Here is a 13,850-nt window from a genome sequence, read left to right as displayed (position 1 = left end):
GGAGCGGGTCTCGCAGCCATGGAGGCAGACATCTTTGCGCTACGGCAGCGCAGAGCCAACAAACTAGCGTTTGCGAGATCGCCCATTACGCTCGAAAATTATCTATGTAAACAAACCTCATCACTTGAGAAGGTAGGTGATGCGGACGTCGTGGAAGACATTTTGTCCCGTAACGCTCGCCGTACTGTTGGGGGGGAGAAGCGGTGGGGGGGAGATGTTCATGTTGCTGCAGTCTGCAGTCTGGACGTTAGATGTCGCTGAAAATTACACACTGTAGCTTTAAGCAGTGTTTTATTTTTTAAGTTGCTCTCTGTTGCTGCCTTGTGCTACTCTCCTTTCCTTTAGCTCCTTCTAGTAACTTCTGTCTACACCTGCTCCCCATCAACTAATTAGTCCTCCCATTGTTTATGTCTCCAGTATAAACACCTCCTGTTCAGTTAATCTTTGCTGGATCCTTGTCATTCTGCTCTAATGTGTCCTAGCTTTTTGCTTCTTAGGTTTTCTTTGTCGATCAGTTCTGGACTTTGGATTTCATGTTTTTATGTTTTTTCATTAAATCTGCCAGAAACCACCTCAGCTTCCGTCTTTGCATTTGGGTCTTCTAAAAATCTCCACACATCCTAACACTTTATTTCTCACTCACATTGTTACCTAGCCAGAGCCTCAGTGCTGATCTCCATAACTATTTCTCTGCCTTATTAAGATTATAGTGTTAAAGTCTAATTTTGTTACAGAAATATCCTTACAGTATGTTTTAAATAATATGTGTCATCGCTTGTGGGGTGAAATATTCTAAATGTTTTACACTGGCAATCCGGTGCATATAATTAACAAAGCAGCGATAGATACATTTGCACCCCTTAAGTCCCCTTAAAAGTCATAGTAAAAAATCAATAAACACAGTTAAACTTTGAAGAAAAATAAAATTTTGTTATAGACATAAATATAGTATCATTGATATACATTTCAATTCAAATGCAGCATCTATTAATTGAATAAACGTTTGGTGGACAGAGAGCTTTATATGTGTTAGCGATCTTGACAGAGATCACTAGAGATTTGCAGCACCGGACTTGACGTTCATATGGCTAGTGAGATCCTTTGCTGTGGTTCTTAAAGACTTTGGCCATAAGATCACCTACACAAGCAGCCATTTATAAAATGGCCCTTCCCAGCTAAAGACAAACCGAATGGCAGCCGACTCCCCTGCGAGTCCCATCAAAATCCCCTCCAACTTCTAGCCACGGGTGTGCATTTTTTAAACTCTGACTCCACCCTTTCACTGAATTACAGGATCTGACCAGGAGATGACACTTCTCTTTAGATCTTAATTTCCACAAATCATGACAGAAAAATATTTTAGTAGAAAGATTGATGTTTAAAAAGGAATTGTAGGGGACCAGCCAAGGGCCCATCAAGGAAAGTGGGGATTTTTTGAATGGCTACTACTATAAAATAATATTTATTTTCATTAAATAATTTATTCAATTCAGTACATTAAAAACTATATGCTTTTTAAAGTCATTTTCTACACAGATTTATTAAAGTCCTCATTTGAACCTTTTGGTTCTAGAGTGTCAAAGGCATAGATCCAAAAAGCCATCATAAGTTAAAAACCTACTAAGGCAGGTTAATCCATCTAGAGGCTTTTAGTTAGTGGAAGGGCGTGTGGCCTCAAATGTCACTTCATTTTTGGTGAATAAATCAACTTGGGAGCTACATCAAATGTACTGATGAATTTTTAAAAATAATTATTTTAAACTGAAAAAAGATAAATAATTGTAAAACATTTTTAGCCAATTTTTAAGATTAATTTTCATACCACATGAGACATTATTGGCTTGGTCTCACATCTGTGTTTTGCATTGAGCATGTATTTTAAATGAAATGCAGCCTAATATACCAGAGTAAGAACTAGATGTATTTTCTTAATGTTTGCATTGGTCTACTAGTTTTTCTTTTAAAATCACTTGGTATTTTATGGGACACAGTTGTTACTCTTTCCATCTGCACACCTACGGTATCAAATCAGGCATAGTAGTACTCTGTAAACTTAATTAATCCCTGTATTTTATATCTTTTTTTATGACCTTTTAACTGAAAACATATCCCTAAATGGGAAAATGTTCAAACCTGTAGGACCCCCATAATAATTTCATAAATTCTCTCAAAGAGAGAAATAAATTTTGAAACAGTTGCTCAACTCTTGATTAGAAAAAGAGAAAAAAGACAATAAGGTCAACTGCATCTCTCAGAAATTGTGCCAAAGTTGTCACACATTGGTTGCTTCCAAAGCTGCAGGCCAAATAATGCAACATCCAAAATAATAAGCCGTAACTCTGCCAGGGCTGTTTTCTCAAAAATCTTACTAAAGATCAGTGAGCAAAATCATTGACAAATGGAAGCAGGTGCTTTAGCATTTAAATATGCCGATATAGACATATGGACAGAGATTCTGTTGTTGTCTTGTTGTCGTGACGGGCTTTCCTCTATTCCCATTGAAGGTCTATGCTGTAATTTTACACTTTAGGCTGTGTCACAATCTTCTTACTTACATTGAAAAAAAACTGTAATATAAAACGAATTAAAAAGAAAGCAGGGTAGGATATTCAGTGCCAGCATTTGATATAGCCATAGTGCATTATCCAGGGCAACATTCTGTCAATGGCTTGTTTGGGTGACAATAAATATGGCAAAATAATCTGCCCCATATATCATGTTTGGACATTAAAAATACAAAGAGGGAATATACATGAATTTAATCTCAATATTATGAACCATATTAATATTTGAAAAGTTCTTCAACTTACCCTATGAGAAACTGAAAAGTAGCTGATGAATCTCATGTCCTGTCACAATCTTTCTGCTGCTAAAGAATCAATCTTATGTTCTCTGCTGTGAGTCCAAAGCTTTCTTTGTCCAATAAAAGTCCCCGACGTTATGCAGTGAAGCGCTGTGACAGACACGGTTCAGTTCTTGCGCAATGAGATTAGTAGGGTTCAGTATATTTTTCAAGCAACAATGAGTAGCCAAGTGTTGACTTCAGAGATGCCTCATATTCACCAATATGTATAAAAAAAAGCCTGTGCAGAGCAAAATAAAGATGGTATATAAAAGACCTGTAGGTTTTTCCTTCCCCAACAAACAGATTCTGGTGTTGAACAAGATTTTAGGACCCATCATATATTGTGACCCAAGGAAGTGCTGTTACAGATTCTCTTCACTAGTCTGCAACAAGTAGCAATGTAATACAGGGCACAGAGAATGGTACAACCCGAGGAGGCTGTAAGTTACTTTGAAATCTGCCAAGTTTAAATACAACTTTTACCATTTTATAACCTCTGAAACTGTCACAACTTCAGCTAGTACATTTTGCAATATAACCTAAATTGCAAATTAATGGGAAATGTTGGGCTATATGCGCTCTGCCAATTTGTTCCTGCTTCTGCAGTGGTACGTAAAATTTGTTGAAATCCAAAATTTGTTTCTAAAACTGTCAATCTATCACCCTCCTCAGGTTTAAACTGGGTTATGGCATCTAGTTTTTGTCTGGCTTCTCTAGGGGTTCTGACAAAACCCAGGAAAACTTAGGTCAGATACCCTTCAACACTGGGCAGCCGCTCTGCTGTCTCGCTCCTTTTGCACTGATTTGCTTTAATGACTGATAAAATGTTAATGATTTTATTATAATGAAAAAAAAATTTAAATCCTTAAATGATACTTGACAAAAATGTATCACATCTCAACAAAAAGCAGTGTGCCTAATATCTCTAGTCTAAAACAAAGATCAGACATTAAATTTGTTTCCATAGATCACAGGAGAGTAGTAGTCTGTGTTTATTAAGCCATTGTACGTGGAAATGGGTATACATAAATGTCTTATCCGCTAGCTCAGACAATTATGTCTGAGAGCGTGGATCAAACCAATGCAGGCCAGGGCTAGTGACTGCCTCCATGCCTCCTCTGTGCACAAGATTAAAAATGATTTAACAAAATAATTCCGGAGTGTTGCAAGGGTGCCATTCATGTGAGAACTGTCTCTAATAAAACCTAACATACCTGTGTAAATGTGGAATTTAAGGTATAGGCCTGCATTAGGATTGGGATTACTGATTTTCTTGTTGGCTTAAGTAAGAACAAATGGTGAGAAAATGCAAAGCAGGTCCTGGTCTGGTGCTAAGGTAACTTAATCCAATACAATACGGTAGAGTAAGCAAGTTATGCTTCTTGATAACATTTTTGTGCTGCCCTAATTTAGAATAATATATAGTTTGTGCTTTTACTCTCAGCTTCTACATTTGGCTGAAAAGTTGCTCACTGTCGCGGTTAATCTGTTCGTATAATACGTTTATACGGGTTTCTGATCTGCTTGAGAAAGATATGGTCCTATTCAAGATTTCACTGCTCCTTACTAATTAAATCAACATTTTATTAAATCAACATTTTAATAGCTTGATGCTTTTACTAAACATATGTAGCAAATTTACCAAATGTTTTAGTTCATTCATTAAATGTAATGATTTTGTTCTTGTATGGGTGAGTACAAATAAAGCCTGTAGGCAGGGTCAGTTAAACCACTGAATTTGTGCATGAACCTTCAATTTTAAATATAATTTTTCAAGCTTGATTATTATGTAGCTACCCTTGGAGTTAATATTTATGGAAGGTCAGAATGTAATACTTGGTTTAAAAGAAAAGATTCTTTGGACAGCTCTGTGAATTTACTAAGACACAAAATATCAGTAAAAAGGTAAATAAAATGCTACCTTCAGAGGCAAAATGATTCAGTAACAGTGTAAGGAGCTTTTCTTCCTTGAGCATTATTAATTATTTATGAAGCTGAGGCAACGTTACACCTTCTGTGCACAGGACAGATTCAGAACACCAAACAACTCAATAAAACTGTAATATATACTGTTAATGAAACAAAAGAATAAAACTGATATGATAATAGATTTAATCAGTTTGAAAACCATTTGATTGCCCCCCTTTCTATTTTAGAGATGCTATACACCCATATTTCAACTTTACAGTAAATATTTTATTATGCTGCCAAGTTTTTCAGCTATGGTCATGGGAAAATTAGACAACCCATTTTTCTTTTTTTTTTTTTTCTTTCTTTTTTTAGCAATTTACCTGTAGAATACTCTTTTTAAAAAAGGTGGTCTAAATTTTTTTTCCATGTCTGCACGTTATTCTTAATGACAAAAAGCCCCTTCCTGTATTTATGTTCCAGCTTAAATTCTCACAACTTTAAATGTTTGCATAGAATGTAAAATATGGATGAACAGACATCAAATCCAACTTTAAGGCCAATATCAGAGCCAATGCTGACACTTGTATATGCCTGTCTTTACTTGGATATTATGTCCTACTGAAAGAAAGATTCACCTGGCAAACAAAGAAATAACTATTATCAATAGTTGTCAGGTTTGGTGGAAGTTAGGACCCAAATGCAGGGATAAGTTTTGCTGATTTAATAAAAAAAATGCAACAGAAACAAAATCCAAGAACCAAAATACAGGAAACCAAAAACCAGGAGACATCAGGGGAAAACAATATGGTGAGCCAAGTAACAAGAAACCAGCAATGAGGAACTGTAGAGGAGGTATGTGGGGTACAGAACAGAGAATAGGCTAATGAGCTGATATGGCATAAGTGTAGATAGAAGTACAGTAACTAGAAGGGAGCTAGGGGAAAGGAAACTTGCACAGCGGGGAACAGAGAGTAACTCAAAAATGCAACACAGCTTAAATATAACAGAAAATGGAAAACAAAACCAAAGATCAACAAAACAGAATGACATCAATAACTGAAAACTCATAAAGAAACTTAAATAGCAGTCCGAAAGGGGAGAATCATAACAATAGTAGAAGTAGTATCTCAGGATTTGTGACTATAATTTCACAACATTGACTAATTTAATGACTGCTTGTCGTACGGTGCAGGAACAGAGGACTCAAATGCAAGACCTGACACAGTGGAGTAAAGTTAAAACTTCTTTTAATACACTGGGGTCAAACACCAATAATCCGAGGCAAGCAGCAAAATGGAGGCAGGGAAATGTCCACAAAGAAGCAAGATCAAAAAATTGCTAAAAAGGCTAATTTCAAATCTAAAAGGACTGGAGGACTTGACTCAGAGGACAAAGACGAACTGGCATGGGGAAGCTGTATGAATGAGAAACAAATACGCCAATAAACACAAGAGCATCACAAACTCCAGGTGAATCACATTAAGGTTTGGCACATCCTGATCTCAGAGAAGAGCTCAGGAAGTGAAGTGGTCTAAAATGAGAAATTAATACAACATAAAAGAGGAAGTGAAAATACTGGTGACACAAGTAAACTCAACTGGACTGCCCCTCACACTGCTCAGCTTAAATATAATTGCATGTGATGATAGCTTTTTCAATCTCCAAATTAAAATGCTTTGAAGAAAATAACCTCTTAGTGACATTATCTGTGAATGTCATCACCCAGGGCATGGTCAAGCTTGAAAGGTTCAGTTAAGGTAACTGGATGGGAAGTTTTCTAGAAGATGTTTTGCCTCTCATCCAAGAGGCTTCTTCAGTTCTAAATAGTGGTGGGAAGCACTGAGATTTATGTACTCTTGGTGTAAAAAATAATTAGGAGGAACAAATGGTGGCTCTGATCCCTCCTACCGGATTGGCCATGAAGATCGTCTGGCAGGTCACCTGACACTTAAATGAGGCATATGACAACTCTGAAGAGGGAGTTAACGACCCATTAGAACCCCCTAACGACCATTAACCCCTCCCAGTGGATCTGCATCATTTTGATTTTGGTTGGTAAGAGGTCCGCTTTTTTTTCTCGTAAAAATAGCCACAATCATTTTTTTCATGTGCTGATCCAAACAACACATTCTGAGGTGCTATTCCCTTTCCCAAACAATAGAATGTGGTTTAAAGTGAGTGAAGCATGTGGGAGTGATTTGCTGTGAAATTGACTTCGTTATTAGGGAAGGGTTGGCTGGCGGGGAAATGGGTAAAAAAATCCCTTTGAGGAAGGGACATTCAGACATGAACAAACTTCTGACCATTGATTCTGCAACATTTCATATGTTTGTAAGAACATTTAGACACTTTTCTTATGTTATCCATATTTTGCCCAAAGCTAGTATGACTATGCATGATAAACAATTCAGCATTAATTATTACTAGACCACAAGCAAACATCACACAAGAGAAAGAGCCTAAACCCCTTAATTGATCTTAACAATAAATGTAAAAAGTGAAAGAGAATACTTGATTAGTTAAACAACTGATGCTTGAATTGTTCTGCTGAAAGGGTGTTTAGTTCCTGCTTAGAAAATGCATATATCCTAGCAACCAGACAAACATGAAATTGTTTTTCATATCTCTGCAGCCGCTGTAAATGTGCGTAAAAAGAAAGAAGGATAAGCCAGGAGTTTATATTCAAATTTTTGGCCAGGGGCATCAACTACAGACCATTTTAAATCATTTCCACAAGCTGATAATCTTATTCCTATACAAACCAAAACACAAACAGCACTTGCTGGAACAGAGAAACATTTTTTCGTTACATTGGTACGCGTGCCAGCTGGACACTATTCTTTTGCCTCCAGACAAGGTTGATGTGGGAGAGAAAATAATCCAATTGGGGGGTGTCAGACAGTGAACATGAAACAAGAAATGAAAGATGGCAGCAAGAGAGATTTGTGACTGCAGCCTTGTACAAATTAACAAACCCATGCTTTTGAAGCAAACCTTACCTTCCTGAAGAAGTGCACATTGTTCCTGATTACCAAGTCCCTTCTGCCAGTTTATCTACTTCTCTATTTGTCTGAGTAGATTTACCGATCCTTTGCTCATCCTGTGCCTGATGACTTGGTAAGTGGTCTTGAAATTAATTTGGACTACCCACCTTTTGCCATTCTTTCTTTTCTACCTCATCTGCTGTTTATTCACACTGCTTTAAAGGTTTATTGGTTTAAAAGATTACTGGCAGATGGAGAAAGCGTGCTCACAAAGATGGGTAGAAAGTGGAATGCAGGGCTGACCGTTACTCTGCTGACATTGTGGTGAAGTCATTTGACAAGCTATCTTACCTGAAGTGCTAAACTCCTGATATGATCAAATCCCCAAGAGGATACCTTGCCCCTCCTGCTGGCAGGGGATAAAGTGGCTTCAGCAAATCTGATACAAAAAACAAACAGTGGTAAGCTCACTGGAAAGAAAAAGAGGTTAAAGGCAAATAGAATATAAGTACATTTTAATACTGAGCTACTTTGTTGTTATCCAACCCTAAAACACAAAGAAAAAATCCTAAAGCCTAAGTGCACATCAGTTAAATTCTAGGTTTTTACTTGAATCCTCTGTAGAGCGAGGAAAACATGATATTGTTTTGGTAATTAAGCTGTTTGTAAAAAGGAAAATAAAAAAAAAATAACTTTGAACATGTCGTTGGTTCCTTTTTAACTAAAATCTGAATTTTTCAGATTAAAAAACAACAACAACAACAACAGAAAAAAAACAGTTCCATTTCTTCTTAAAGGGAGGAACTGATGAGCACAAACTCTCTCTCCCTTTTGGGTCTTCTTCTTATTTTTTTATAGAAAATAGAACCCTTGATTGTAAAAAGTCCTAGTGAGGAGTTTGTAAGTCATCTAGGTCCAAAACCTGCAAACATTGCCACCACCATGTACAGTAGTAGCCATTCAAAATGTCCCCACTTTCCTTGATGGACCCTTGGATGGTCCCCTACAAATCCTTTTTAAAAATCAATATTTGTACAAAAATATTCTTATATTCTCTCTAGCTGTGAGCTAGAAAGAAATTAGCTGGGAGTAGGAGGGAATTGGACTGCCATTCGGCTGGTGTTTGACAAGGAAGGGCCATTTTGAATGGCTGCTACTACTATAATAGTCTATTTTTTCACCTTAAAAATAAACATATAAACGAAATATGAAATGTGATTCTTCAGTGGCTCTGAGTTAGCAATATTATTTTGATGTTTAAGGGTAAAATGAGCTCCACAGTTTGCACAGGTATTGTTTAACTTTGAACCCCCACTGGACCCACTTTGCTTTTTAGCAACTGACTTCCTGCCTGAATGAGCTACTCAAATCCAGATTGATGAGGACTTGAAGCCTCAAGTGTCAAAAATAGACCCACATTTTGGAGAAGCGTCCACCAGCCCACAATTCTGGCACGCTTTAAGGAATCTCCGCTGCACTGAAACACTCTGGTTGACAAGAGTGGTTTCAATCAACCTCAGCAGGGGGGTGTTGATGCTCTGCAGCGTTAACATGTTTAGTGGGACCCCAGGGTAACACTGGCACCTTAGTTACAATGATATACTTACAGTTTTGTAAAACTAAAAAAACATTTAAAATAGCTTCAGGAAAGCATCAACACAGTAGGTGAAATAATCAAGTTATTTGTGTTTCTTTGCAGCTGGTACAATAGTTACATTAATGAGGAAACATAATAAAAAAATCTCAATTTTATATATAAAACAAAGTGTGGAAAAATACACAACAGATAGCCTGGGTAGGATTTTCCTATAGTCTCCTGGGTGAAAATCATGCATGCTGACCAGTCAACCAAATGGGAATTGTCAGAGACAGGACCACACACAAAAGAAATATGGCCTTTTTCTGGTCAGTCAGTATGGCTTGAAATGAATTTTATTTGAATTGTTGTCTTTAATGTTGTGTGTGCCCTGAACACACCTACAGTGGAAGCACACCCTATGCAAAGGCTGGTAACTGAATGATAAGGCCATAAAGGGCAGTGTTTGCTAACCTGCTGTAGCCATGACGTTTGATTCTACTCCTTTACAAAAAGTCGGTTAATTCTTTGCACTCGGCTGCATCCTGGACAAACTTCCACTGCTTTACCGATAACTTATTCACCTATACCTTACTTTTTTCTTTCTTAATTTAATATGGTGTCCTTTTTTTCCTTTTTAATTGGGAGGGGCTGCTCATATCACCTTAATATGCAAAACATCAGAGTGACCCATTGTGGCGTTGTAGTGTGTCCTGTGCCACTTGCGAGGGCACAGGTGGTTGTGCCATCACACTGCAATGGTGCCGCAGTTTTATTAGGGGTAATAAAAACAAAAACTCTCAGACCACCCCTGCAGTTTAGACCTTCCCTAAAGCCAGTCTGCACCTGATAATGACTGATGTCAAGACAAGAAAGTTCAAAACAAGGCACATTTGTAATGCTGCAGAGAAAGGTTGGAGCAGGACAGCTATTGTAACAGCAGCTGATATTATGGCTCAGTTCCTCTCGTCAGTTCAATACAGACCTGATTTGATAGTTTTATAAAAAGCAACTTGTATTGAAAAGTCTTTTAATGTGCATCCCCACATAGGGAATGTCCAAGAATGGAACTTCCCTCACGTAAATGTGTAAACTATGTGATAACAATGTTCTCAATGAGTATCCTCCAGAGAAATCCAAAAACTTAAAGAGAAATACATTCTTAATTTGTCACAAATACCTGTCATATCTCAGCTTCCATCAGCTGCTGTGAAATAAAAAAGCTTTCTGCCAACAGGACAAACAGGCAGTTTCTGCTTTTTTGCTCTTTGAACTCCTGACAGTGCCTCTCAAGGAATCTGATTGGCTGTTTGTAGCAGAGAAAGGGCGATAAAAAGGGATGTGACACTGTAGTGGAAGCAACCTCACAGCAAGTTTAACAATTGATATCATTGAGTCAGACACACAGAGGGATTTTTCTTTTTAAAGCCTAACTGCTTCAGTGGAATACAGAGTAGAGCATATGGAGACAAACTACAGAGAAACACTGCAGGCCGACTTTGATGCATTTGATATATCCGAAGAGCTTGGATTTATTCTTGAAGAGCCACTGGTAAGATTCTCTGTCATCTTTTCTTTGCTGAAATGCCAAAGACTCAACAAATGCTGCTAGAATAACAATATGATCCACTGACAAGCAGAGTTAGTCCTTAAACTTTTAGCCTAGAAACTCCTTATGTCACCTTAATCTAAGTGCTTGGTTAGCAGCACGTGTAAACCCTGCAGACGGAACAGATAAGTTTCCCTGTTCTTGTGAAATGTTAAAGAAGGTTATTGATCTGATGGAGGCCTATTGCTCCTAATGTCTGTTGAACCTTTCACATGACTAGGCCTGTCCAGTAATGCATAAAAATAAGTTTATTAGAAGTGACAAATTTGGACATTGCTGTTCTAAAAGAAGTAACAGTGTCTCATTAAAGTTTCATTCCATGTTTTTCAAATAACAACCGCAGACTTCAGTGCACCATCTTGATATTTTATACACACCAGCACCGAGTAAGGCATAGTTTAAAACATGCTTTATTATTTAAACGTTACGTTTGCAATTTCAGTTATTCTGATTCCTCTAAACAATTTGAAGGTAAAAAGTCTTAAAAGTTCCCCAGAATAGTAAAAAGAGTTTATTCTTTATAACTGTCAGCATACACTTCAGCCTTTTGAGACAAAGTAATCCACCTAAACTAACAGGCAAGGAATGCATTGATCAGAGAAGCATCCAATAAGCCTTCTTTACAAAGTGTCACAATCCAGGTCCAAAGCAAACATATGGAAAACTGTGCTCTGGAGAGATGGGACCAAAACTAAGTATTCTGATCTAACTAGAAGAAATACAGGATGACACTGGATAAAAACTTTTAAGGGCTACAGAAGACTTGTTAGGTTAGGTTCCAGCAGGACGCTAAGCAATTCCCTAGAGCTGGAATGAAATGGTTTAGACTAAATACATTTATGTTGCAAGATCTGGTTAATTTCAAGTCCAGATCTTAATCCAGTTGAGAACCTTTGGCATGACTTGACAATATATGGCCCTATAGACTATCTAACCAATGAATCTGAATCCAAGCCACCTTCAATGACACAATCTCACGAGAATCTCTAAGGAGGTAGAGACATACCACAAAAGATTTAAAGCTGTGATTATAGCAGGTGCTTGTCATTATGTCCATCATCTCACAAAAATAAACAAAACATAGATATAAATTGCAAAAAATTCACATGGATATGATTACTTTTGTTTGGCACTGTATTGCTCATTCTTAAAGTGATTAATCCATTATGCTAAGTGTTTAATCTTTTTGTACAGCACAAAATAATATAATCTTCTTTCCTGAAGACTAAGTAAAAGCCTAGTCTTTGATTATAGAATTGTACCCTCTGTAAATCACTGTCTCTTAGTTGGCATATTTTCACTTACAGTATTTAATTTTTCTATGTCTGTTAAACTTCTTATCATCTGTGATTGAAGGGTTAATAATCAATGAACATCCTTGACACACAGTCAGAAACAAAACAGAAAATCAATGAGCAACTCATTTTAGTTTTATCATTTTCCAGACTCATCTCCCAGATTATTATCGGGTGTGGTTGGACTTGGCAAATAACCTGACACAATTGATTGAGTCTCGTAAACTGCGAGAACTTGTCCATAAGGTAAGAGCAAGGTGTTTTAATTAGAGTTCAGAACCTGCACTGTCTTGGTGCATGGAAAACATGAAAAAGGGAAGATAAATACAGTGTTTGCTGTCATTAAAAGGTAGTTATAAAGTTTAATATGATCTTCATTCAGATGCCAGTTTTGAGTCCCCACCTTTTAAATAACCACCGGGAGCTTAGGCTGGCCCACCTTGCCCTGGGGTTCATCAGTATGGGATATGTATGGCAGGAGGGACAACATGAGCCTGCACAGGTAAAGCACCACTGCACATGAGAGAGATAGGGGGAAGTCTACAGTTCATTTATTGGTGCCATTGGAGGGTGAAACATGGCTGAAAGCTATACATTTATATCCCAACCAAAATTTCTCAAGTGCAACGGGATTTATTAGAGGTAAATATTAAAGTGAAATGCCTTATCTTGTAATAATGTTTAAATCTACTGTTGGTTACAGTATGCATTATTGTGCGTGTTAACTTCTCAAAATAAAAATAAAATCATCAGTTGTAGAAAAAGAAAGCAGAAGAAGTTATAAAGATGGATAAAGGGATACATTTGACAGCTGAGACAAGGACTTAAACATAAAAAAAGTAATGAGAATGAAGAACTGAAACACAAATTGAAGATGTCATATTTTTTTAACTTTGTGGTTTTATGTGACAAATTCAAAGTAAATGTGAAAACTTGCAGGCCATAGTTAGTAAGAAAACAATATTAAATCAAAGGTGTAATCAGGGTCAGAGTTTTGCTATGGGAACAACCTACTCTGCGTATTGGATTTCTATGTATGGATTGAATCAACTGAACCAACTAAAATGACTAATTGGGATCCTCAAAAGCATGTGGTTTTGTAAGTGACCTTTTTGACTGAACTTTAGAATAATGATTGTTTGGCAGATTCTCCCCAAAGCCCTGGCCTGGCCTTACTGGTTAATATCCCGCAGACTTGGCCTTCCACCAATCCTGACCTATGCAGATTCAGTTTTAGCCAACTGGAAATTAAAGGATCCCACAGGGTAAGTAATGTCTTTTTACATTTCTAATATTACATTGGTACTTTTAGATGATTTACAATAATAATCAGGAATGTCCCAACTAGATTTATTTTCTTCCTCATTACCCATCAAAGTGAATTATTACGATTCATCAAAATGTCACTTAACTCACTCACAAGTGATGTAATAGATATAGTTTTCATAGCATATGAATTGCTTATTTTCTTTTCAACAGCTTATGACCTGTATTGCTAGAACCTTGTCTGCACAAATAGAAATTTTAATGACTCTGTTTTCAATCCATACAACTAGATTAAATATCAGTTCACCTTTTTGCAGCAATATCAGAGTCAATGTTTTGGAGATGGTTTTCCTGAAGAAGAAAA

At 37.0% G+C, this 13,850-nt stretch overlaps 1 protein-coding gene across 2 annotated transcripts in view; it reads left to right on the top strand.

Annotated features, from left to right (window-relative positions):
• The first annotated feature begins 10,694 nt into the window (after nt 1–10,694).
• The window catches only part of LOC107093575 (indoleamine 2,3-dioxygenase 2-like), a 9,020-nt gene continuing 5,864 nt past the window's right edge, over nt 10,695–13,850 (top strand). Inside the window, exons 1-4 of one of the 2 annotated variants that reach the window (XM_015388714.1) lie at nt 10,695–10,868; nt 12,371–12,466; nt 12,603–12,722; nt 13,367–13,485. In XM_015388714.1, coding sequence (XP_015244200.1) covers nt 10,779–10,868; nt 12,371–12,466; nt 12,603–12,722; nt 13,367–13,485 — 425 coding nt within the window. In that variant the 5' untranslated portion in view covers nt 10,695–10,778. The remainder of the gene's footprint in view (nt 10,869–12,370; nt 12,467–12,602; nt 12,723–13,366; nt 13,486–13,850) is intronic. The other variant, XM_015388715.1, reaches the window with a different exon arrangement.

Source organism: Cyprinodon variegatus, unplaced genomic scaffold (assembly GCF_000732505.1).
Source record: "Cyprinodon variegatus isolate N-32 unplaced genomic scaffold, C_variegatus-1.0 Scaffold433, whole genome shotgun sequence".
NCBI classification, from domain to species: Eukaryota; Metazoa; Chordata; class Actinopteri; order Cyprinodontiformes; family Cyprinodontidae; genus Cyprinodon; species Cyprinodon variegatus.
This window is presented reverse-complemented; position numbering and strand designations above follow the sequence as displayed.